Here is a 25,640-nt window from a genome sequence, read left to right as displayed (position 1 = left end):
GTCAGTATAAATATTTTAGTAGCCTGTTTGATGATGATTTTGATCATTTGATGTTTCTCGTACTAGAGAACTGAAAGTACCTTGAAAAAGAATATTCTGTATGGAGAGAACTACAGAAGTCTGTTTCTTAAAATATGTGTTGTGAAGTATTGCTGAAAATACCACTGCTGAAGTCCAAATATAGGTCATTCAAGTCAACAGTGGAATAGCGATTGGACTGAACATGTCTGGTAATAATTGCATATTCAGTAGAGGTCAGATGTCTATAGCTGAGACTAAATGTGAAGGTGGGGAGCCACAGTCTGAGGCATAAGCAAAATTGTTATTGCTAGTGAGCTGCAGATGCTGTAATTCGCAACCATCATAAAATTTGAAATAGTACAGCGGGTATTAATCTAAATGGTAAAGGCAAAAAGACAACCTTGGAGTTTCTCGTGTGGAATTTCTCCTGTCCAAATTTAGCCATTGTATAGTTAGGCATCTCAATTCCAATGAGGTACACTTCTAGAACAGTTGTTCTCCTTTCTCTTATAGTCAGTCACTCTCTGGAAACCCCTCTTGCTTCTTGCTTGATGTAGATTGAACCAAAGTAGCTCAAAATAGACAGCTAAGATAATGTCAAATGAGTGCCAGTCCAGATCACTGGAGAACATTGGGAACAGGTCAGTGAAGGATTAAAAAAAAACACAAAGAGCTCCCCATGTGCTGAGTTGGATTTTAAACCAACTCTGGAGCAAACGGTGTTGATTTATACATTTTTAGATTGGTGCTGGTAATTTGAACTTGTTGAAGTCAGACCTGGGGAAAGAATTGGACCAAAAAACAGTCACAAGTGGAGATGGAGTTAGGTGTGGATGGAGCACGGAAAGATAGAAGGACTTGAAAGTAGGGATTTGGGGGTTTTAGTTCATGTATCGTGTTGGTATCCAAAATGAAAACAAATGGAAAGGGTAAGGAAGGGAAAAAGCAGAACATCCTGAATTCAGTTTTCCTTTCAGTAATTTCATGGTCAGGGAAGTGGACAGAGTAAGCAAGTAGTAGGAAACTTCAGTGCGTGAAGAAGTTAATAGTATTGACTTCAGAAATGATTGTGTAAATATTTAGAATTAGTGTACTGAATGCAGAGAAGTATCTGCACAGAGGAATATTGGGCTTCTGCTAAGGAATGGTGATTTACCAGGTTGAAGCAAACTGATTTTTTTTCACCTAAATACCATAGTTGCAGCCCAGGAGTGGCAGTAACTTGCTTATTCAAAAACTTGAATGAAAGAGCAAAAAAAGGAGAGGGAGAAAATAGTAGCTACAAGTAGTTCCTGCATTTTACATGATTTAGCACCTTTTTTTCTTTAAAGGACAGAGAAAACAGAAGTGGTACTTCGATAGTGAAGCTGTATGCAGCAGTTCAGAATATCAGAATGATATTCAGAATGATCACTGTTAGATGGGCTTGAGATGTAAAAAAAAAAAAAAAAGCAAATTATATATGATTTTATTTTTTCCCACCAATATTTCAGCTTTTTGGTGGCTTTGGAAAGATGCACTTGAGCTGAAGGTTCACCATTTCCCTAAATGATAAGCCTGAGCTTTTCTGGCAGGACTTTACACTCTCACTTCCATGAATGCAGTTTACTTGCTCTTTTGTCCTTCTGAGAACATCTTATGCTGCAAAATGAATTGTGGCTCAGCATCAGCAGAAAGTCAAAGTGACAAATGTAACAAAGTGAGGGAGGAAGGGGGTGATGCAGGTCCCTGACCTTGTACCATGCAGGTGCATGAGCAGTACTGCCGGTGCCTGCACCACGGGGAGGGAAAAGTGCTACTTCTCCTTCCAGTGGCACCTTTAATTGCTTTATTTGCTTTAATTGCTGCCAGACAGGTTAAAACATACTATTTCCTTCAAATAAACATGTGTTAAGCATATAAATATATATATTACATATATATTTGAAGCTTCCTATCCTGTTAGAAACAAGTTTCTTGTATTATCATTTTAAATATTTGAAAATGACAATTGAGACCTGAATTTCCTGCATTGCCAGAGAATGTGGCTGAACTGGTCAAGTACAGAGAAGGAACTCACATTTAATTACTTTTAACATGTGAAGCTATTGGCCTGTTGATACTTACTTGGAGTTGTGAGAACTACAGTTGGACCACTTTTTCAGCCATCGGAGCCTTGTGCCTAACTCCAGTGTTGTCTGTGGCTTTACATACTAATGTTTTGTGTTGCATACTGTCATAATTTCCCTCTTCCTCTCCCGGCTATACTGCTAGGTTGAATTATTTTGGATTCCTAAGCATCCATAAAGCGTTTATTTTTTTCCACTTAGTTTTAAAGACCACTTTGGGATAGAGGTTGAAAGCAAATACGAAGGGGAGGAATAGTGCAACCAACGCTTTGCTTACCAAACGTCGGAAGATGGGGCTAGTGCTGTTCGAATAGATTGTATCATGGCTGATTAAATTCAGTGGAACCAATTTAGTAGAAAAATGTTGTTATTAGTGATGCCTCATGAAGTTATCCTCCGGCGTGGGGAAGCATACATTTTTTAAATGTTTAGTTAGGAATGCAGAAGAACAGAGTTTTGAGTTTCAAGTTCTTTGCTATCGGGAGTCCTCTTTAGTTTGGAGCTGGTTTTGTTAGTAATAAATAATGAGAGAAACTTGGAAGAACTAATACTCGAAATCTAAAATTGTTGTCGAAGTACCAAAATAATGAGAACAGAAAAGTTCTTTCCACCAGTGGGCTCTGATCTGATCCCTAGAGAAGTGATTTTGGCTTAAGTCATAAACAGAACAAAAAAAAAGCCATGAAACTTTGGGAGAAATGCGGGGGGATGGCACGTGTCGTGGGTTCAAGGAAGTCATGAAGGAGTCTCAGTTTCTTTCTGCTCCTGTTTTGCAGAATGTTGCAGTGGAATTAATGAAAATAGTTACATACGGTTTTTATTTTTCTTCTGAATGTGTAGAAATGAGCAGTTTTCAAGGACTTAGTGTTTAAGTGAAACCAGCGTACTCATTCTAGGCATTAAGTCCCAGCAAACAGTTGAAAGTGAAGTGACCAATGTGTTGGTATATGCAGGTTAGAGGGTCATGTAAATGTCAGGGTCTACATAAGTGAAAAGTAGCTGTGTAGCAGTAACAGTGCTTTAGTACTTCTAAAAATGTAACCTTTTTAAAAGTAAATGTGATTTTTTTTTCAAGACTTTTTTGAAATGTGCAAATCTTTTTTTTTTGCATTAAGGCTGCACGGTGTGACTGTTGTAAGTCACAAGGAACTCTCAGAGAGAAAGTGCAGTGGCGTGGAGAAATGAAACACTTTTGTGATCAGCACTGTTTGCTCCGTTTCTACTGTCAACAAAATGAACCAAATCTGGCAACCCAAAAAGGACCAGAGAACTTACAATACGGTACGTGCTGCCTTGTGGCTGCTAAATGGCAAACAAAATTCTTGTTCTAAACCAAAGATTCAAAACTGCTTGAATTATTTATTTGTTGTAGCAAACTTGCTCGCTTAGAGACTGCCCATCTTCATTTGATCACCAGAGGCATAACTTACTGATCTGCTCTGTATTTCTTATCTTAACCTTTACTTTGTTGCTCTTTTGAGAGCTGAAACAATGTCAGTAATCAAACTCTTTTGTAACGACTTTTTATAAAAAACAAACCTCTTCAGGCTAAGCATAATTTTGGTGTTTTACCTTCATGGGAATGCCAAGTGTTTCCCACTCTGATTTTGCTCTGGTTTGTTGTTAGTTGTTCTGTTGGGAACGTTTCTCTTCAAAGCATATTTTGGTCGCAGATTGCAGATATACACACCTGGAATTAAAAGGAAATAAGTAAATGGAATTAAAAGGAAAGAAATGAAAATTATAAACAAAACAAAATGAAAGCATCTAGGCATGAAGAGCGTGTTGCTCTTTTGTTCTATTGTCAATAGATGCCTTTAATTTTCTGGTGGGAGCAGAATGTGTATTTACATGGGATCTAAATGGCATGTCAGCATGCAAGTAAACTTCTCATTTTACTTAATTATACTAACACAGCTTATTTGTATGACTGTTTTCATATTTAAATATTTTTGTATTTACCTTCTGAATCAAGTTTTGCTTACAGCTGACTGTAGCATTGATTTGACTTTTGGCTTCGTGTGAGGGTCATGCTGGAGTAGTGAGGTGCCTGAGTGAGAAGTGTCAAGCTCAGTCCTCACCTGTGATACAGTGCTGAGCAGCACTGTTAAATTAATGGTACTTTGGTGATACATGTTGACATTTGCTCTGATACTGAAAGAGGGAGAAAAAAATCTAAAAAATGTTTTCTTTCGTTTTTAGATCAGGGCTGTCAAACTCCTCGAACAAAAATAACAGTAAGTACATCTATATTATATAAGTATATAACCTAATTAGATGCATTGGAAATGGAAGTGCTGGTGGCTTAAAGTGATGCTATTAAAAATGCCACAAATGAGTATCTTAGAATGATACTGATATGACTTTGTGGGTTTTGTTAGTCTTTGTTACATTAGTAGTTGAAATTAACTTCTTAAATGTTCATATTTTCTATTCAACGTCTTCTTGAAAAAGAAATCAGCAGCCACGTATTTTATGTCTGTACTGCATGAACACATTGCTTAAAAGTTAGTTCACAAAGTGTGTGTATCTCCTTTCTTTCAGCTGATGAACTGTGCTTATTGAGTGTAGAAAGGGAATTTTCTTGGCCAGTTAGAGTATCAAGGTTGTACTGCAGCTTTGAAAGGCTGAAAACACAAAGCTTCTGTTCTTAAACTGTAGTTCTGAAGAGCAGAACGGTTAGGTACAGGTACACAGGGTTGGATTGGTGGCAGGGTGGGGAAGCATGAGCTCCTTGCAGGGGTGCTGTCTGTGAGGTTGAGTGGAGCAGCAGCCTTTGTTTGGAGTCCATCAGTTTTTGACAGTTTGTCACAAATATAGAATCACAGAATGGTTTGGCTTGGAAGGGACCTTTAAGATCATCTAGTTCCAAGCCCCCTGCTATAGGTAGGGGCAGCTCCCTCTACACCAGGTTGCTCACAGCCCCATCCAGCCTGGCATTGAATGCTTCCAGGGAGGGGGCATCCGCATCCTCTCTGGGCAACCTGTTCCAGTGTCTCACCACCCTCACAGTAAAGAATTTCTTCCTAATCTCATTATTAATAATACTTTTCAAAATTGAGCTTAGTGTATTTTGTGTAAAACTTGGCTTTGTTTTCTCACACAGAAGATCTCAATAGCAGCTACTTCTCAGTGGAGAAATTTGTCTCACCTGAAAAGAGGCTTCTGTAAGCTAAATCTTAGACTTAAGTGGAAGTATATTGGTGGCATTTTATAACGAGTTAATGAAAAACGCAAAGTAAGATTACTTAGATAACTGGAGACATATTTAATAGCGTGTTAAACCATCATGTTAAAAACATTTTAGATTTAATAGCTTTCAATGATATTAATATATTTTTAAAAAATGATGGACCATCAGATAAAAACTATTTGTGATTCAGTTATTTGTTCACATTTTAGAAGGTGTGCTGCCTGTTAAATAAATTCTCCTACCATTCTTGTGACTTCACATTCTTTCCGTGTGAGGACACGTGATGCTAGTCTTAATGTGTATGATCAAGTAAAAGTGGCAGTCTTGGTACCAGTGCTCAAAAAAATGTATTTGGAGCAAAATATTTTTACCTGTTGACTGTAAGAACGCTGTTTGAGCATTATGTGGTATTTCCAAGTATGTTGATGCTATTGTAGAGGCAGCAGGGGGAGCTCACCATTCGTACGTTGGATAGTAAAGAGTGTAGCAATAACATTTTATTTAGAAATACTTTTTTGGGGGCAGTAGGTGATTTTGGATTGTGGCCTGCCTAAGAAGATCAGACCTTGAGCCAAAAGTTTGTTTTGCTATTCATAGTGAATTATTTTTACAGCTAAAGTTATTTTTAAATTATAAAGTAGTTTAAGTTGTACTTTCATGTAGACAAGGAATTAAAAGAAAAGTAGCAGAAGTTGTGAATTGGAATGCTAGGAATTGAAATGCTAGCCTAGACTATGCAAAACACAGCTATGTGACACTCCTGGTAGCGGCAGCTCATTGCTAGAATGCACAATAGCTTGCAATTAAAGAGAGAAACATAGTGCTGTTGTGTGCTGTGAGCTTCCTCTTCAGTATCTTGTACATGGAGAGTATCAGCTGATACATTAAATTTAAAAACTTTGTGTTGAAATCAATGTAGTGCAACAACAACATATTCTCTTATTTGCTTGTCTGTAGGGGTCAGCGCCACCACCTTCCCCAACACCTAACAGGGAGATGAAGAACAAGGCAGTTCTGTGCAAGCCTTTGACAATGACGAAAGCCACGTACTGTAAACCTCATATGCAGACAAAGTCTTGTCAGACAGGTAGCTCCTGAATTGTGCTAGCACCACTTATTTCATCCTTGCAGGTTTTTTTTTAACTGTTATTTTATTGGAAGATATTGCAAATACATGATTTTTTTTCCCCTAACCTGCAGGTGTAAAATACATTTTAAGTTTCTGCAGAGTTTGCCTTTTTCTTTTTTCTTTTAATAGAAGATGATTGGAAAAAAGAATATGTCCCAGTGCCTATTCCTGTACCCGTCTATGTCCCGGTGCCTATGAACATGTATAGCCAAACTGTTCCTGTTCCTACATCGATTCCTGTTCCTGTAAGTGAGACTTCAGCCTTATGTTTAAGTTGGCATTCATTCACATCCATGCAAGGGACTGCTTTGCACTGCTGACTGTTCTCCTCCTGCTCCACCTAAACGTCCGCAAGGATACCAGTGCACTGCTTATTAAATTAGAATCAGAAATCTGACACTGGCACGTAATTTCATGATTGCTCTTTAGGAACTATCTGCCTTCTTTCAGTGTGAAAATCATGTGCTGCTGAACTTGTTAGGGAAAATTCTGGGTGATGCTTTTGTTTTCTGAATAAGTATTAAACAAGATTTGTTCTTGTTTGTAATGGGGAAACTGTGTTAGAGAGGGATGACGGAGCAGAATAAAGGAAGAAAAACAAGAAAGGAATCTTGTGCTGAGAAAATAACTCTTAGGTTGATTTTTTATCATTTACATACCAAATCTTATCCAAACAGTAGAAAGAAACCCTAAATTCCTAAAATTCCATATTTCATAAACAAGTCACTAGAACAGGATGTTGACTTGTCCAAATTGTTAGTCTGATGTTACAGTCACATTGAGGTGGAGAGCTCCAAAATCCTTTCTGCTTTTACTATGCACACTTGTTTGTTATACTTCTTTTTTGTCTTTTACTGCTCTCCCTTCTGTTCTGAATCATTTAACCTGTTAGCAGTCCTTCGAGCTCACACTGAAGTGATATGGTTTTTAATTTGTTTTAACCCTCTTTTAGAAGAAGAGCATAGAGTTGGTGTTGCTGTTGATGCTTTGTTGCAGCTGCTTTTTCTTTTCTAATTATCTCGCCTCTCTGTCTACGCAGGTGCCAGTTCCCATTTTCTTGCCCACTACTCTGGACAGCACTGAGAAAATCTTCACAGCAATAGAAGAACTGAGGGGGAAAGCGCCCTCAGATCCTCTGGAAACGGACCTACTGACCTTGTCAGGGATGGTGCCTGAACGTGAGGGAAAAGCAGAAGTTTCTGATGCAGCCAGTGAGTTAGTTACCATGTTTTTGGTTCTTTGGAGTGCTGAGATGTACAGGGAGAAATATTTTTGATGTTAGGCAAGATTCTTTCTATAGAACAACGCTATTACTGAGCTCTTATATTAAGTTGAAATCTAATTGTTTAAGTCGTTATAGAGCGTTTTATCACAGTTAAAATACAGAAAACTTTCTGAAGTCTGCTGTATGACTCTGGTGTGCTCTACCATAGCTTTGTTTTTAAAACAGCGGTGTACTCCTTGCTTGTCACACATTTTCTCCTTAGTGTAACTCAAAACAAGCCATAACCAGTTCTTCCTTCCAGAATCTCTCCAGTCAAATCTTTAGGGGAAGTGTTGTCCGTACTGAGTCTTAGGTGTGAACACAGCTTTCTTTGAACACAGCAGGGACCCGGTCTCTTTGTGATAATACTTTATTGGGCACATTTTACATTGCACATAGACTTCTAAAACTTAGAGGAATATGTATTTTGAAAGTGGAGCTGTAGTCAACAAAACCAGATTACCTAATACTGCTTTGGCTCTTGATTAATCCTCATCTACATCTGTCATCTCCTTTGAGATAGTAATACATCAGCTGATATATCACTGAGGTTGTGATGTTGAAATAGTTTTCTAATTCCAGCAGCTCACTTAAAAAGAGAGAACTCTCTCTGGGACAATTTTACAACCAAAGATCAAAAAATCCTGCATATCTTGTAATACTCTTTTTCCAATGCACACGTCTCTTTGTCCCTCTTTCCCAACTCTGCTTGCCGACATTGTGAAGGTTCTTCTGTATCTTCTCAGGAGAATTTGCCTTCTTAGAATTTGCCTCCAATTTGCCATAAATCAGACTTCAAGATTTTTCTGTGATTCAGGTGAAGTTTGTTTTCAAGCTCTTTCAACAGATATCTCAGTGGGCATTGATAAATAACACAAACTTCTGACTTGGGCCTAATGTACAGGAGGTCAGCAGGGCTGCAGAAATTGCCAGCCCCAGGAGGGGGAGGCTGCCATTCCTTCAGTAAAGATGGACGTTTCTGGTGGCACTGCAAAGTTCTGGAGTACTGTGTCCAGTTCTGGGCCACCAGTGCAAGACTGACTTGGACATACTGGAAAGAGTCCATTGGAGGGCCACCAAGATGATGCAGAGAATGGAGCATCTCTCCCATGAGGAGGTGCTGAGTGAGCTGGAACTGCTTACCCTGAAGGAGGCTCAGGCGGATCCCATCAATGTCCAGAAATACTTGAAGAGAGGGTAACGAGAGAATGGAGCCAGACTCTTACAGTGGTGCCCAGTGCCAGGACAAAAGACACTGAGCACAAACTGGCGCACAGGAGGTTCCCTCTGAACACCAGCACTGCTGTGCTTGCAGATGATGGAGCACTGGCACAGGCTGCCTGGAGGCTGTGGGATCTGCTCCATGGGGATCTTCCAAAGCCTCCTTGACATGGTCCTGGGCACTGGAGGTCCCTGCCAGACTCAGCTGTTCTGTGATGTTGTGATTCTGTGAAAGACTGAAATGCAGAGCAAACTCTGCACCTTATAGCAACTTCAACAACCCTTGGCAACAAAGCCAGACAATTGGGCAATTGTAAGCGGAGCTTTACCTTTGGAGGTCTCTTCCAATCTCAACCAATCTGTATGTGATTCTGTGTTGTCATTTGTAATTCCTTGTTCTCATTTGCTGCATACAGGTAGCTGATTGAGTAGATGTATGGGATCAGAGCCTGCTTTTTTTTTTTTTTTGCAGAGAACTGAAGAAGTCTGTCCTCGCCAGAAGTTTCAAGCTTTTGTTTTCTGTCAGCCTGACTTCCTTGTTTGCTTTTGTAGGATCTGTTTCACAGTCTTGAAAGTCCTTTCTGTTGCTGGCAAAATCATGTAGAAAAATAGTTACATTTTTCAAGCTAATTTGTTATGTGATTAGTTGATGTGATTCAGATTATCTAGTATTTGATGTTCTGTACACTGAAATTCATCTTAATGAAGAAGGACAGATGGGCTAGTATCTTTTTCGTTTAGGGAAATCAGATTGGAGAAGTAAATCTGATATCCTAAGAACAACAAAACCAAGGATACTGATGAGCAGAAAAAGGAGTTTCAGAACCACTGAGGTTAAAATGCTCTATATCTGCCCCCCCTTTTTTGTTTTTTTACTAATCCTTGTTAGTTAAAGTACAATAACTTTTCCTTTTTAATTTATTTTATTTGCAGGTGTGATAGTTGAGTCAAATCTACTAAATTCAGAAACAGAGGCATGGACAAGCTTGCCAGATGTTCCATATGAGCCAGACCTTGATATTGAAATAGACTTTCCAAGAGGTATTTTTTCTATAATTTTAATAAACATTTTGAAATATTATGAAATTGACATATTTGAAAAAGGTAATATTTGAAATAACATGAAAATCCCTACTTTGAGACCCTTCTTGACTGCTATTTCTACTGCTCTCTATATAATGCACGCAAATAGTCTTTGTTGCTTTTCACTGTATCCTAATCAATTCGAGATCCAAAAAAACTCTCAGATATCGTTAGAACCTCCCTTGACATAGCTTCTCTTGGGCATATAACTCATATCTTCCCTGGCTAACTTCTGTATCTGCTGTTGAAAGCCTCCTTGTGCTGTAGATAACCACACTACTTGCTCAGACTGAGTTGCTCAGTTTGCTGCCTGTCTAATTTGAATGTTGTCACTTGGGTTTAGGAAAAAGGATTGACATTGCTCTGAGAAAGTTTACTAGCAAGATATACTATATGTATTTTTTAATCCTCTTAATAAGCAAGGCTTGGTACATGAGAAGGGGAAAAATAAAGGAAGAAATTAAAGTGGAATAGTAAACAATATTAGTTTATAATAGATTGTGACCTTCCAGTACTAAAAGTTAGCTTATAAGCAGGGAGGAAATCAACTTTTTACATGGGTAGATGAGGATAGGACAAGGGGGATTGATTTTAAACTAAATGAGGGCAGGTTTAGATTAGATGTCGGGGGAAAATTTTCACTAAGAGAGTGGTGAGGTGCTGAGAAGTTGTGGATGCCCCATCTCTGGAGGTGTTCAAGGCCAGGTTGGATGGGGCCCTGGGCGGCCTGACCTCCTTAGTGGTTGGCAACCCTGCCTGCAGCAGGGAGTTTGAACTAGATGGTCTTTAAGGTCTCTTTCAACCCAAGCTATTCTGTGATTCTATGATAATTGTGTTGAAGTGTTTCTGATATTAGATAGCAAGAGAAAGACTGGTGTTTAGTCTGGGGTAATGTTCTTAAATCTTTGTGTTTTAGTGCTATTTTATCTGGACCCATTTTCTTCCTTTTGGTGATTAAACTTGGTAATACTTCGAAAGATGTCTTGAGTAGTAAGGTGGTGAAATTGGAATAATCTTCAGAAGAGTGTTGTTTTTAGTGAAGTTGTTTGATATTTACATGAGAGATAAAGCATCTTCAGTAAAGTAAATAAATTTAGAACTTGCAGAATTAAATCTTTCCATTCTGCTTGTTTGTCTGACGTAATAGTCCTTCATCCTAAACCTAAAATATTAAATGGCTGTATATCAAAATAGTATTTATCTGTATATTGACATGACTACAACATCTCGCACGGGCTAGGCCTCTGCCTTTGTAAATAGGAACTGAAAACAGTTTATCTGAAAGAGTTGATGCTCCGACATGTTTAACCAGGAACAGTTGCTGTGTAAAATACAAAGAATGAATACATCTAATAGCGTTCCATGAACAAAGTACTTGTATTAAGCAAATTTGTGTTTTTTCCATGTATGGCTTTACATTTTCACCATAACTTAAACATTTTCATATCAAAGAATGCCCAGGCAGGAATAATTATGTAGGGATCTGGAGGAAGAAATGCTGACTTAGTGATGTGAGATAGTCCTTGAAAATGTTCAACATTGTGTCCTTTGCAACTTATGTAGAAAAAGCACTTTGATGGTTCTGCCTTACCTTCAAGATACAAATACATTTATTCCCTCTTGCCAAAATCCAGTTGTCATTAATGTTTCATGCGCGTGCTTTTGTGTGGAATCTTTACATTAATGCTCACTGATATGATTTGTTTTTTCAAACCAGCATTGCTCAAAAGGAGTTTAAAAATAAGTTTTTCATAATGTATTTTCAGCAACTGAAGAGCTTGATACAGAAAATGAGTTTTTATTGCCTCCTGTTTTTGGGGAGGAATATGAGGAGCAGCCAAGGCCTCGTTCCAAAAAGAAGGTAATGATATCATGCTAGTAAAACGTAACAAATTTTAAATGGACAAAAATATGCTAGTTTTTTTCAGTTCTCTTACTGCTCTAAAATGTGTAATTGCTTACTAATACCTGGTTTCTAATCTTTCTTGTTGTAAATTGATATTCTTAAAATAATTTAAGTCCTGTGTCTGATGCAGTTAACTGTTGGCTTTAATAGGAGTGCAGTTTCTAAATTCTGATCCCATTTTGGCTGTAGAGGACTCACAGTGGTAGAACTGTTGCCATGTGTTTTACCCACTCTATTTTATATACTTACTGTGCTCTCAGTTGTGCTTTTCTACCTTCTACGTGGAACAAAACCTCACTTTCATTTCATAGTGAAATAGAAGAATGTTGGCATCACTGTAGCTTATAATGGAGCTATAGCACCTGCTGTATAAAATGCTTTTAAAAGTCCCTTTTAATTTGCTTGTAATTACTCTAGAATTTCAGTCAAAAATCTTAGTTTAGGCATTGCGAACAAATAAGCCATATTATTTCATTTAGAAGGAAAACTAACAGGAAATACAGAGTTCCCGGTGCCCGACACAAAGCTGATACTAAAACTTAGTAAGAATTAATGTGTCTTAATGTTGCATTAACCACTTTGTTTCAATGTCAGGGAGTGAAGAGGAAAGCAGTGTCAGAGTACCAGTCTCACGATGATAGCTCTGAAAACTCAGAGTGTAGTTTTCCGTTCAAATACACATATGGTGTGAATGCATGGAAGCACTGGGTAAAGTCTCGGCATTTAGACGAAGAGCTTCCGGAATTAGAGGAACTGAAATCAAGTAAGTATTTCCAAAAATCAGGCATCCAGTTTCTTATTTGGTAGTGAGAATTGTTGATCTCATCTGATTTTGAGCTGGAATTTTTAATAGAAGTTTTCATACTTCCCTACTGTTCCCACAGTAACAATGATTATTTTACCACAGAGTTGCCACGCTCTTTTTTTCCTAAAAGAATTTTCTTTACTCAGTGCACTGGGACTTTCATGTCTAGTGCAAGCCAGGACAAAACTTTTCTAGCTCTCCTGACTTCTCATGACTGTTTCGATTTTTTTTGTTGTTGTTGTTTGCATCCTGATTTTCCTTGTATTGTAACTCTTCTTGGAGTTTTCACTTTTTCTGGGCTTCTTCTAAATTGCGAGGAAGGGGCATCCTACTTTTTGTAGGTTGAAGAGATCTTCATCAGAGGCTGGCATTACATGACTTTGGAGTTTTGACATAGTGTGGCTTCCACTCCTGTGGGGTGTTGCTACTCTTTCTGCAAAGCTCCTCTCTATGTGGGATTATTTACACTGAGGGGAAAAAGAGGGACTGCTGCTACTCTTGCTGTTCTTCAGCTCCCACATGCATCTTACCACCAATGTGTTATGCTGTTGGATCTTTGGAAGCTGCAATTTCTCCTGAAGGTCTCCCTCTGCCACTCTGCTCACTTCAGTATCTTGGGCTGCTTCCTGTCTCTGTGTCATCCTCAGCTGTGCATGACTCTTAAGTTCTTCAATGGGTGATACTGGGTTTGATTAATTAGACTGTACTCCAGTAGCCTCATTTATTTTAAAACAGACCTGACGTTTGAACTACTTATTACATACATTTCAACTCATTTGTTGGTTAGTGTAGAGGATATCAAACCAGTTTCCCCCACTCCAGTCCAAAAATACCCCATCCCACCCCCACCGTGTAATAATACTGTTGTATAATGTAGCATTTTTTCTTTATTTTACAGCAAAGTCTGTGAAATTAAAGGAAGATCTATTATCACATACTTCAGCTGAGTTAAACTATGGGTTGGCCCATTTTGTCAATGAAATTCGAAGGCCTAATGGAGAGAACTATGCACCTGACAGCATCTATTATCTGTGTCTTGGGATTCAGGAGGTTAGTAGAGGCTGTAGAGATGGGAAGTGGAGCTGCTGATTTGGATCTAATCTGTTTCAGTGGGAGAATGGAGATAATGCGAATTTGTTGGATGAGAAGAGGCTAGGAGCTATTAATATAATTGCTATAGTCTGGAACACAGAGAGGTTGCTGTATAAATCACATTACAGAAAGCTGTCTGTATAGTAGATGAGTTTGCAGGCCCATTTTGAAAACTCAAATGTAAGCTGGTATGCTGTTACAATTTAAAGCTTCTCAATGGGTTAAAGCAAGGAATTTGTAGTCTATAATGATGTTTTCCACGCTGTGCTTCATTTTGATAGCTGAAGATGGCTTAATGTAAGAGAAGAAAGAAATGAGGAATGAGATGTAAAGGTTTTACTAACTCCATTACTTAGCAGATAGTGGAAACAAGCCATTTAAAGTGTTGTTTTGAGAAATCCTATTTTACTGAAAACTGGGAACAGTCAATTTTCCTTTCCAGAATGCAGGAAACTGCTGTATTTGTTGCCTTCCATTCCCCAGCTCCCTCAGATTGCAATTATATTGTATTTCAAAGCAAAAGGGGGTCAGTTTAGATGCATGTGAAGGCAGTAACATGAGATATTTTAAAAAGGTTTTCTGTAGTTTATCTTTTAAGCAGGGTATGTTTTTATTTTTGGTACATAAGGCGAGTCATAGATAAAATAAACCATATTCAGAGCTCAGAAACAGAAAATTTTGTTTAACTTAAAAGACAAAAAAGGCATGTGATGTGGAAAGCCAGGCGTTCACAAACTGCTGTTCTGCTTTTAATGAAAATCTTTTTTTAAAAAATAGTACCTCCAATAAGTTTTCTGTATTAAGAATATGCAAAATTAAGGAGTTAGCTGGTATTTTTCCCACCTGGTTGAAAATTGAGAAGTGAGCATTCATTGGCATTTTAGTCAGTATTGTTACGAAGCATGTTTCAATTCAGCTAGCTTTCCGCCACTGCACTCGCATGATCTACTGTCTCTGGATCTTCCTGTTGAATTGAAAATACTCCAGTTGAGCTGGTAAACAGAGAGAGCTATATGTGTAGAAAATAGAACTTAACTAATAGCTTTTCTCTTTTCACCTTTTCTTCATGCCTTTGACATTGTGTATTTTGTCTATTATGAAAATTAGCGATACATATAATTTGATTTTTCGCTTCATCAGAACCAGTGTGAGTGCATTACAACACAAGTATCAGGACTCTTAACAAACACACAACGGTGAAACATTAAAGGAAGAACTTCTACTCATGTTATTTTAAATATTGCGTATATTTAGTGTCTGGTATTTAATTCAGGTGGTGTTATTGGCCTCATTTCATTGCCTCTTGATGGCCCACTTGTACCCCTGGCATTCAGACTTGTAGGAAGATTTTCCCTGTTCTGATGAGTTTGCATTTCACAGAGGCAAGAGGAGCAGAAACTTGTAAGAATGTGATCTGTCAAGGATTGCAGCCAACACCTGTATGCTAAAGGCAAACTGTGTGTCTGTGGAAAGAGACAGAAACCAGCTAGTGGTACACTAACTGTGATGTAATTTTCGCAACGTGCAACAAAACTCCATTGCCTTCCAATATTTTCATACCCCTTCTTTCCATCTGACAGCACCAGTGTAGGTACTCCTGAAAGACGGGATAAATTGCCTGTTGCTGTATGAAGGGTGTTGGCTCCATTTAACTCAGAAGGGGCTCAGGGAAGATCAAATGATGCCAGGATGAACAATGTTTTACTTAGCATAATAATACATCAAAGGAATAGAATGTGGAAGATGTGGATTTGAAAAAGAGCGCTCTCCTCTGTCAAAATGACTCCACTCACTCTCAGTGGTGAAGCCCTCACTCAAGCTGGGGTGTTTCCTCCTGTGTGTACCATGGTTAGAGCCCAGTGGAAGTGCTCAGGAGTCCTTCCAAGCCCTAAGCTGTCTTTCTGACTTCGTACAATAATTGCTTTTCTTAAACAAAACTCTTGGAAAACCTTGTAGTCCCCAAATGAAACCAGTAGCTATTCCCAGTTCAGGTTCATTTGAAGCTGAAATTGTTCTGCTTGCAGCCAGAATTGGTTCAATAATGATTTTGGTAAACCTGAAGTACTATTCCTGAAAAATATCATGCCTAAAATAAAGGTTGTAGCATTATGAGGTGGGCATTGAGTGGAAGGAGTTCCTCTAGAGCAAGGCATTATCCTGCCTGGGAGCCTTGCTGCATTGTGGCCTTCCTTTGTCTCAACACAGGCTGATTTTTTGCACATGGCATTGAGGGGAAGGGTCATTAGTGTCTGTAGCAGTGGGAGAAAATTGGTCTGGGTGCACTGGGAGAGGGGGAGTTGAAGCCTCTTCAGCTGCTCGCCTTTTCCTTTGTCCCTCGATCTATGCTGGCATATGCTCAGCAAAATGCTAATGAAACAAGAGCGCATAATTTAATAATGAGTCTAATATCCGGGGTGATTTGGGCAAAATTCAGGCCAATAGGGCTTACTGGGTATTTGAATGTGCTGGGGACTGTAGTTCTGCCTGCTCCCCATCTACTTGAAGATGTGCTGGAAACTTCTAGGAAATGTATTAATTAATTTTCCTCTTTTTAAATCTGAAGTGCAGAGATAAGAAAGTCAAGACGTGCTGAATCGTTCAGTAAAAATGAACGCTGTTTGATGTTATTTCAAGTACGTGGACAGAAATAGATGCCATTTCCAGAACTGAGTGCATTTTTTTTGTCTGTCACTTTTATTGTGCTCACTAACAGGCTCGTTCACTCAGAGATAACACTGAAGTGGAAATGTTAAGAAGCCAATCCTCCATTTCTTAGAAATGTCTCAAGAGAGGTTAACATGAAATACTAGTGTAGCCCTCAGTCATTAATTCCTGGTTCAAAAAAGTTTGTATGGTCAAGAATGTGAGGGTACATAGACTGCACAGTGGGCAGGTGCCTCACATCAGCCTATCATTTTTCTTGCACTTCTGCATATCGTTACCACGAATGTATGGGGTTGGATTTTTTTGCTCAGACTTGTTGAAGATGCTTTTGTAGTTGACCAGACTTCACATATAAATGGCAGCTTCTTGCTATGTTTTTCTTTTCTTTGATGATTGAGCTGTAGGAAAAGATAATATATACATATATATTTAAATGACTCCTCATTCACTGATACAGTGTTGGATACAAGAACATTTTAGAGAGAATTATTAGAGTTGTAATTGATTTATGATTCACATCTAGTTAGAAATTTACAGCATACATTGTATTGGAATTTAAAACTTTTCCAATACTTACCAGGATTTCATTTTATTTTCAAATACTGTTTTTGGAAGTATTGTGCTGAAAAATAATGATGTAGCACATAATTTCTTCTAATCTGATATTTAAATGTTATCTGTTAATTTCTTCTCTGTAGTATTTATATGGAAGTAATCGAAAAGACAACATATTTATTGATCCAATCTACCAGACGTTTGAACAAGAGTTAAATAAAATCCTTAGAAGTTGGCAACCAAGCATACTTCCAGATGGTAACTTTCTTTTTAGCCCTGCATGTTTTTCATCTCTTAATAGCTTCATTTTCTTAAGCATGTAGCTATATAGAAATATTTTATATATTGTGGTAGTAATTGATTAAACATCATAAAGATTTCATATAAGAGTTCAAATAAGACTGTACCTATAAATATTATCTTGTTTCTTCGTAATCTACATTGCAAGAGTTGCTTTTGCCACCACCTGTTTATTTGAAATTAACTATTGATCTTCAGGAGGTTGGCTGGTTTTCAGTTTGTTTGTTTCTGAGCTGAGTTTATTTTTGCTCAAGTGAGTTTCCAATTGGGAAACAGCCAGGCAAATGCTGGACCAATGAGCTATGTATTAAGTCTTACCTGGGCTGGGAGAACTGTCTACTTGGAACACTTAGCTCAGGAATGTTGTCAGTTCATATAGAAAACAGAAGTATGGTATACCAGGAAGTTTTTCCCAGCAGATCCATTTTGGCACTAAACTACAGAATCCGTTCTTTCATCTCTGTCACAAACTTCTTGTGAGTGAGGGCTCCTCCTTACCAGCCCTTCTTCTCTTTACTTGATATTGTCTTTTATCTGTATAGCTTAGAAGGGCTCTGTTTATGGCCCTCCCTTGTCCACATGGCCTGTGAGATATCCATGAGCAATAAGAAAGAAGGTGTACCTATGCAGAGGCCTTGCCTGAGCAGAATAAAGAAAACTCAAAAATGTGCTTTTTGTGAAAGGACTAAGAGATTAGGCCCTTGAACATTTGCTTTTATGTAATAATGCAAGGGAATTGCATGTAAGAAATATGTTCTGTGTGAAATTGCATATATCCCGTTGTCTGTCTTTTCCTGAAACTGTGGGTTCCAGTGTCTTTACAGGGTGGTTTTGAGGGGTTATAGGCATATAATTAAATATGCTTATGAGAGGTGCTTGTCACAAGCATTTTATTAAATTTTACAGCAAACAGAAACTTGATGATGATTATTATTATTCATATCTGGACAGCTTATGGGCTAATCCATTGTATTTTCTCTAATATTTTTTTCTGAAGGATCAATATTCTCTCGAGTGGAAGAGGATTATCTATGGAGGATTAAACAGCTAGGGTCACATTCACCGGTTGCTCTTCTGAATACTCTGTTCTACTTTAACACCAAGTATTTTGGTCTGAAAACAGTGGAGCAGCACTTAAGACTTTCTTTTGGCACTGTTTTCAGACAGTGGAAAAAAAATCCTCTAACAATGGAAAGCAAAGCTTGTCTTCGATATCAAGTGTCTTCCCTGTGCAGAGCTGATAATGAAGGTATTATGACAGTTCCAAAATAAGTATTGCAGGAACATCCACGTTTCACTCATCTGAGGGACATCTGGGCAGCTTGCCAGGAGCCAGACGTCTGCTGTTATGTAAAGTTCAGTTCTTGGCTCTTGGGTCTTTAATGGGAGTGTGTTTTTGGGAATACAATGTCTCTGCGTTAAATGATCCCTTTCAGCCCTCTGGTCTCCATGCTACGTGCTGAGACTCTGATGTGGCTGTGGGCTGCATTTCCAGTGCATAGATAAATGTAGATGTGACGACTGTGTTGCAGTACTTAGGTTGAATTTTAGTCAGTCCACTCTGGGGTATTTACTGAAAAATGTGAAATAACTTTGTTATGGCTTAGATGTTGTTGGTTTTCTTCTTAAAGATAAAATTACTACTGGGAAAAGGAAACATGAAGATGATGAACCAGTATTTGAACAAATTGAAAACACGTCTGATCCAGCTAGATGCCCTGTGAAACTGTTCGAGTGCTATCTGTCTAAAAGGTATGTGTGATATGGAGTATAAAGGAAGAGTTCTAGAGAAGACCTGGTACAAAAGGGAAATGTTTTAATGAGACATCAAATATGCTCAAGCAAAGGGAATGTATTGAATTCTTCTAAAAAAAAACCCAAAAACATCTAAATGAAAGCACTGAAATCTCCAGTCCTGTAACTGGACAACACCTGCACAAAGTATGGAAGCAGGCAGAGGACTGTCAAGGGCTTCATCTGGGAATGATTTCTTACACAAAATTCCCAAGCATCTCTGCAGAGAATTACCAATTAAGAATTACCAGCAAGGAATCTTGTAGATTTTGCTACTGGAATGTTGTTTGTGATGTCTGTGCCTCTTCAGTAAGAGTTTTGTTGAGAAAATTTGGCCCTGGAGCATGTCCAGAGAATGACAACAAATCTCTGAAGGGTCTGGAGCACAAGCCTTATGTGGAGTGGCTGAGGGAATGAGGATTGTTCAGTCTGGAGAAGAGGAGGCTCGGGGGAGAAATCGCTCTCTACAACTGCCTGAAAGGAGGCTGTGGGGAGGTGGGGGTCAGCCCCTTCTCCTGGATTACAGTGATAGGACGAGAGGTTAAGTTGCACCAGGGGAGATTCAGGCTGGATGTTAGAAGTTTGCAGAAGACAAAATATAATCTTCAGTAACTCTGTGTTTAGAAACAGCTTGTTTCCCTCCTATCTCTTCAGAGATTAATACATTTAACAATGTACTAATACATTAAAAAGAAAATTTAGGGAGATGTTACAAAAAATTAATTTAGTAGCTAAGTGTTTTGGAAGTGTTTGAGAACAGAATTTCACGGGAAATATTTTTTTAAAATTGAAACAGCCACTGCCTAAACTGATTTTAATGGAGACTTAATGTGTGTAACTGTAAGTAGACTATAGGCAAGTGATACAAGAGAATAAAAATTACATTTGTATGCATCACAGTAGATCAAATGAAGTATGAGATCCAGCTTGTGTTGCGAAGTAATATCTTACTCTTAAAAGTGAAGAATGGCGTAGACCATGGGTGTCCAACCTTTTGGTTTGCCTGAGCCAGTTGGAGTGAAGAGGTATTGTCTTGGGCTGCACAGAAAATATAAAATTAAGGTATACAAGCAGCAAAACCCTTTTTTAAACATATAAAAAAGAGCAGTGAGAACATAAAAGCAGTTGGAGATTTGACCTTGTTTATGTGAAACTGATGATTTTTGATAATTTTTTTCAGAAATCTTGAAACCTGTTCTCAAATTTCTGTATCAAAACGGAAAGCACGGCTGCATATTTTTTTGCTGCTCTCAGGGCGGCGTTTAGCCAGTGTATCAAAATGCATACCATTATTTGCCATAACTTGAGCTTACCATAAATCAATTTTCATTGAAAAACCTTGAAGTCATTAAAAATTGCAAAGCTTGTCAGCACTGCATGAGTGTTCTGGATATTTCTCTGCAGTGAATGAGTTAACTTATTAAATTATTTTACGAAATAACACAAGCCCAAATTTAATTAAATAAGAAAACTTAATGTCTGTTGAATAATGAAAAACACGCGTCTTCACAGACATACACACACACACTTAAGTAGGTTGAAATATTGTTGTTGGTAATCAGTGCTTTTTACTTACCAAGTGTCACAAACACATGTGGCGTGTCATCCACACGGGTTTTGATTTGACTGAGTGTGCGTGGTGGGTGTGAGAGGCAGTTAGCACTGCGCTGCACCCACTCCTCCACAGCATTCTCGTGTCACCTATGCAGTCTGTGCACGAGCTATGTGCAATCAACTCCTGAGAAATATCGCTAAACATCACATGATCATGTTAAAAGCTTGATCTTGTGGGATCACAGTGTGAGCTGCCCAGGGTTGCATGCAGCCTGCAAACTGCGGATTGGACACACCTTAGGTAGACAAAGGTGCATAATAATATTTTTCGTAATGAGCTCAATTCTGAATGTTCAGGGAGGCAGATGGGGGATTTTAGGGTGGTTTTTGTCCTTGCACTGTCATAATTTGAAGAGGGCATATTATTACACTGTTGAAGGTGTTTTTTGAATGGATATTACACAGCCAGGAGATCAGAGAATAGTATTGTAGAATTGCTCAGGTTGGAAAAGACCTTAAAGATGATCAAGTCCAGCAGCAACCTAACCATACTACCCTAACAACTAAATCACTTTTCTTTGGAAACACCTCAAGTCTGGGAAAAGGAATGCACTTAAGCCCATTATGGTCATCATTTAAAGTGTGGTTTCAAGTCCCGCTATCCTATAGATACTGGTCGTCACTGCTACCTAGAGCAGCAGACTGTTTCTCCTGGTTCCACTTCTGCAATATGTACATTGCATCTTCGAAATAATTTTATTAAAGTATTTAATACTTTAAAATGTATTGTATATGAACTATTGTAAAGTTTGAGGTAATGTCAGCTGTTTGAAATACACGTGCCAACCAATGGACAATTGCAGCTGAAATGTGTGAGGTCCTCTCATTCATGGCTGTGAGCAATACACCATTGCTTGTTTCTACAAAAATACTGGCTTGTCCAAAATGTAGGAAGGAGTTGAATATAGTTTAATTATTAGAATATTTTAAGACATCATATTCTGACTTCTAATCTGACAATCTGACTTATGTAAGAGCAGAAGAAACCAAAATTTACCCTAATGGGTGAAAAGCAACACCTGTAATTTTATCAGCCAATCTTGGAAGGTGACCTTGATAGTTTTATGAAAGAAACATGACATGCAGTTGAATTCTGAAGTCCACAGTATTTATGAAAGATAGAGTGTGAGTAAGTATTTGTTAGTAAGAGTTGAGTAAGAATTTGTTAGTGGATTAGAAGATATGCCTGAGATGGATCAAGAAAGTATATGAACTGCAAGATATAACAGGTCGGGAATTAAGGGATTTTGAGACTTAGTGGTCAACTCTTTGACTTAAATAGGAGGAGGAAGGAATTTAGCTTCTTGTTGCACTTCCATGCACCTCAGAACTACCATCCTTGATCTTCAAGGGAAGCCCAATCTCTGTATTCAGAAACAGAACGTGTTTTCTGTTTTAGCAAGTCCTAGAGTTGCAAAGTTTTGCAAAACTGGAAGAGCCTACGGTCTCATGTACACTTGTTCAGTCCTGGGCATCCGCTTTGGACTGTCCTGAGGATGCAGGACTGGCTGGCTGCACAGCTCTACGAACAAGATAGCTTTTCTCCACAGTAATCTGTATTTTGTAGCTGGCTAAAGTATAAGTAGAGTTTTGTTAACACAGAATGTCAGAAATGTTACTGTATTAATTTATCCTGTAAAACTGTTATTCTAATTCCCCTTATTTTTCTCCCTTGTAGCCCACAGAATCTGAATCAGAGGACGGACATGTTCTATTTGCAACCAGAATGCTCTGTCTCCTCAGATAGTTCTGTCTGGTACACTTCCACCTCACTGGACCGCAACACTTTGGAAAATATGCTCGTACGGGTTCTTTTAGTAAAAGATATTTATGAAAAAGACAATTATGAACTGGATGAAGACATAGATTAAAACAAACTTCCAAAACAGTCAAGAAAACAAACAGCATTAGATATAGTTATGCTGCTAGACTTTTACTATGGAGAACATTTCAAGTTTACCCTTTGTTTTATGAGTTTTGTAGCATTGTGTACCCTCACCTGGGTATTAACATGTAAATAGTCTGTGAGTGAAAGTTTCCATTATTCTGCGTAGTGATGCTAGGATACATAACAAACACATTTCAGATTCTTTTTTTTAATTTATATTTATTTGACTAGGTATGTTTGTAACTTTTTACATTGCAAAATATGAATGAGAATGTGCCATGTGTAATTTTTTTTTCTCGTAGTAAGAGACATCCATATTGCACAACTCTACTGTTGCAAGCTCCCTTGAAAGGACACTCTCTTTTAATGGGTTCTTAAACCGAATGGTTGTGTATGGGTAGCACTACTAAAGTTTAGAACTTGCTGTGTCTTTGAGAATTTTTAAATAAATTGTAAACTAATAGGTTTTTTACTTTTTAGTTACTGAAGCCTTATAAGGTTATGTAGAGAGATTCCATCTTATGTACCAAAAATAGACAAAAGAGAATGCTGTCAATATTGGTGTACTGTAATGTGAATCTATTCTGGTGAAAACATTTTTTTTTGTTGCCCTTATTAAAACCTTAGTGTCCTTTCCTTATTTGTGACTCTCTCTCAATTGCCCCTACAAATAATATATATATACATGTATAAATAAATGAACATAAGCTTAAAGCATGTGATCATCATGACATGTATTTTGTTTAAAAAAGGGAGACAAAAGAAAAAAAAAATCAAAAGGAAAAAGTGGGGGGGGAAAAAAGAAAAAGAAAAATGTCTGATGACAATGCTATATAATTCTTTTCTGTCTTTACTTTTCCAACCATAAATGCTGGTACCTCATATCACTGTAAATCTGTCCTTTGTAGCCTTAGCGAAATGAATTTTGATGCTGTATTACATAAAGTAATATGGTATATTAAATTTGAACTTGTTTGTTCTTGCATTGCTGTACTTAAATACAGTTAATACTTGACAATGGGTGGGAAAATTCTTTTAACTAATGCCTCCATACAAAAGCCATATGACACGTGATGTTGCAGAACGCTGATAAATTTTTGAAGAAAACGCCTTTCATATGTTCTGTATCCTTTCATTGTGCTTATTCTCGTAAGGAGTCTGATTTCCTGATCTGCTCAAATTTTGTTCCTTGCTTTTGTTTAACTGATGCAAACAATGTGGTGGTTCATGCAATGATTTTGCTATTGTTCTGAAAAAAAAGTGGTAAAATATTCTCCTATAAAGTAGTCATAAGTTTTGCTTTCTTAAATGACTTCAAGTGTGTTGAGACGAATCATTTATTAAAGGGGGAAATTTTCTGTCTGTGTATGTATGTGTGTATATATATGCATATGTGTGTGTGTGTGTATATATATACACATACCACCTTAGGGCTCGTTTCTTGCAAGGGCTGCATGACTTTTTCATTTTCCTTAGCTTAAGAAGAATGCACTTGCAGACTCGTCTTTCTATACAGAAAAATAAAGCTTCAGTTGCTTTGTTTTGTAAAACAAGTTCATTTAAATTTCTACTATTCTTGTGTGTCCATGAATATGTATTGACGTTAGATATACCACTATTTCAAAAGTAGAGGGAGATGTATATGTTTTGTTTTTCATTTCTTTCTGGTGGCTCTGTCCTTCCTGTGAAATCAAGAAATAGCACAGAGAAACACTTGGTAGATCACTTCTAGCTTCAGTGCTCTTTTCCCTTTGTAAGGGTGGGGTTTTTTGTGTGTGTTTTTTTTTTTAAGCAACAGCCCTAGAATGTGCCTGTGTAACATAGACGAGGTTAAATGAGGAATCATGATCACCATTTTGTTCTGACCACTTGAACACCTGACTTGACCATAAATTAAGTTTTAAGTACAGGAACCATTTACCTACCTAAAATGCATTGTGCTTAACATGAAATATTTTTTTTCATAGTATTTGAATGAAAGATTAAAAATAGGATCACTTGTATTCTCTGTAGTTCAGATTTACAGTACTTCAGCATGAGCTTCAATCATAGAATCATAAAATCACCAAGGATGGAAAAGGTCATCCTGTCCAACTGTCCACCTATTACCAATATTTCCCACTAAACCATGTCCCTTAACATCTAAAGAAACATCTAAATGTTTCTTGAACACCTTCAGGGTCTGTGACACCACCACCCCCCTGGGCAGCCTGTGCCAGTGCCTGACCACTCTTTCTGAGGAATATGCCCTAACATCCAACCTGAATCTCCCCTGCCACAGCTTGATGCCCTTCCCTCTTGTCCTGTCGCTAGTTACATGGGAGAAGAGGCCAACCCCCAGCTCGCCACCGCCTCCTTTCAGGCAGTTGTAGAGAGTGATGAGGTCTCCTCTGAGCCTCCTCTTCTCCAGTCTGAACAATCCCAGTTCCCTCAGCCTGCTCCCCATCAGACTTGTGCTCCAGGTCCTTCACAACTTTGTTGCCGTTCTCTGAACACACTCCTGTGCCTCAGTGTCTTTCTTGCAGTAAGGGGCCCAAAACTGGACGTGGTACTCGAGGTATGGCCCCACCAGAGCTGAGTACAGAGGGATCATCCCCTCCCTTCTCCTGCTGGCTGCACTATTGCTGATACAAGCCAGGATGCCATTGGCCTTGGCCACCTGAGCGCACTGCTGGCTTGTGTTCCGCTGAGCATTGACCAATAGCCCAGATCCATTTCCTCTACACAGTCTTCCAGCCATTGTACCCCAAGCCTGTAGCATTGCCTGGGGTTGTGGCCAAAGTACAGGACCTGGTACTTGGTCTTGTTGAACCTCATCCCATTGGCTTCAGCCCAGCCATCCCGCCTGTCCAGATCTCTCTGTAGGGCCTTCCTACCCCCAGACAGACCGACACTTCCTCCCAACTTAGTGTCATCTGCAAACTCACTTAGGGTGCTCTCAATGCCCTCATCCAGGTCATCAATAAAGATATTGAACAGGACAGCCCCCAGTACCGACGCCTG

At 38.4% G+C, this 25,640-nt stretch overlaps 1 protein-coding gene across 10 annotated transcripts in view; it reads left to right on the top strand.

The window, feature by feature from the left end:
* Positions 1-23,950, top strand: part of ZMYM2 (zinc finger MYM-type containing 2) — a 93,710-nt gene extending 69,760 nt beyond the window's left edge. For 8 of the 10 annotated variants that reach the window (XM_021379834.1, XM_021379824.1, XM_021379814.1 and 5 more), the window contains 13 exons: positions 3,245-3,410; positions 4,332-4,366; positions 6,280-6,409; positions 6,581-6,696; positions 7,491-7,662; positions 9,870-9,977; positions 11,786-11,880; positions 12,520-12,688; positions 13,629-13,780; positions 17,185-17,299; positions 18,339-18,590; positions 18,973-19,093; positions 22,428-23,744. In XM_021379834.1, the coding sequence (XP_021235509.1) occupies positions 3,245-3,410; positions 4,332-4,366; positions 6,280-6,409; positions 6,581-6,696; positions 7,491-7,662; positions 9,870-9,977; positions 11,786-11,880; positions 12,520-12,688; positions 13,629-13,780; positions 17,185-17,299; positions 18,339-18,590; positions 18,973-19,093; positions 22,428-22,620 (1,824 nt within the window). In that variant the 3' untranslated portion in view covers positions 22,621-23,744. Of the gene's footprint in view, positions 1-3,244; positions 3,411-4,331; positions 4,367-6,279; positions 6,410-6,580; positions 6,697-7,490; positions 7,663-9,869; positions 9,978-11,785; positions 11,881-12,519; positions 12,689-13,628; positions 13,781-17,184; positions 17,300-18,338; positions 18,591-18,972; positions 19,094-22,427 lie in introns of those variants that run through there. The other 2 variants (XM_021379880.1, XM_021379870.1) reach the window with 2 other exon arrangements.

This window comes from Numida meleagris, chromosome 1 (assembly GCF_002078875.1).
Source record: "Numida meleagris isolate 19003 breed g44 Domestic line chromosome 1, NumMel1.0, whole genome shotgun sequence".
Lineage (NCBI taxonomy): Eukaryota > Metazoa > Chordata > Aves > Galliformes > Numididae > Numida > Numida meleagris.
The sequence above is the reverse complement of the archived record's forward strand: the minus strand, read 5'-3'. Positions and strand labels throughout refer to the sequence as shown.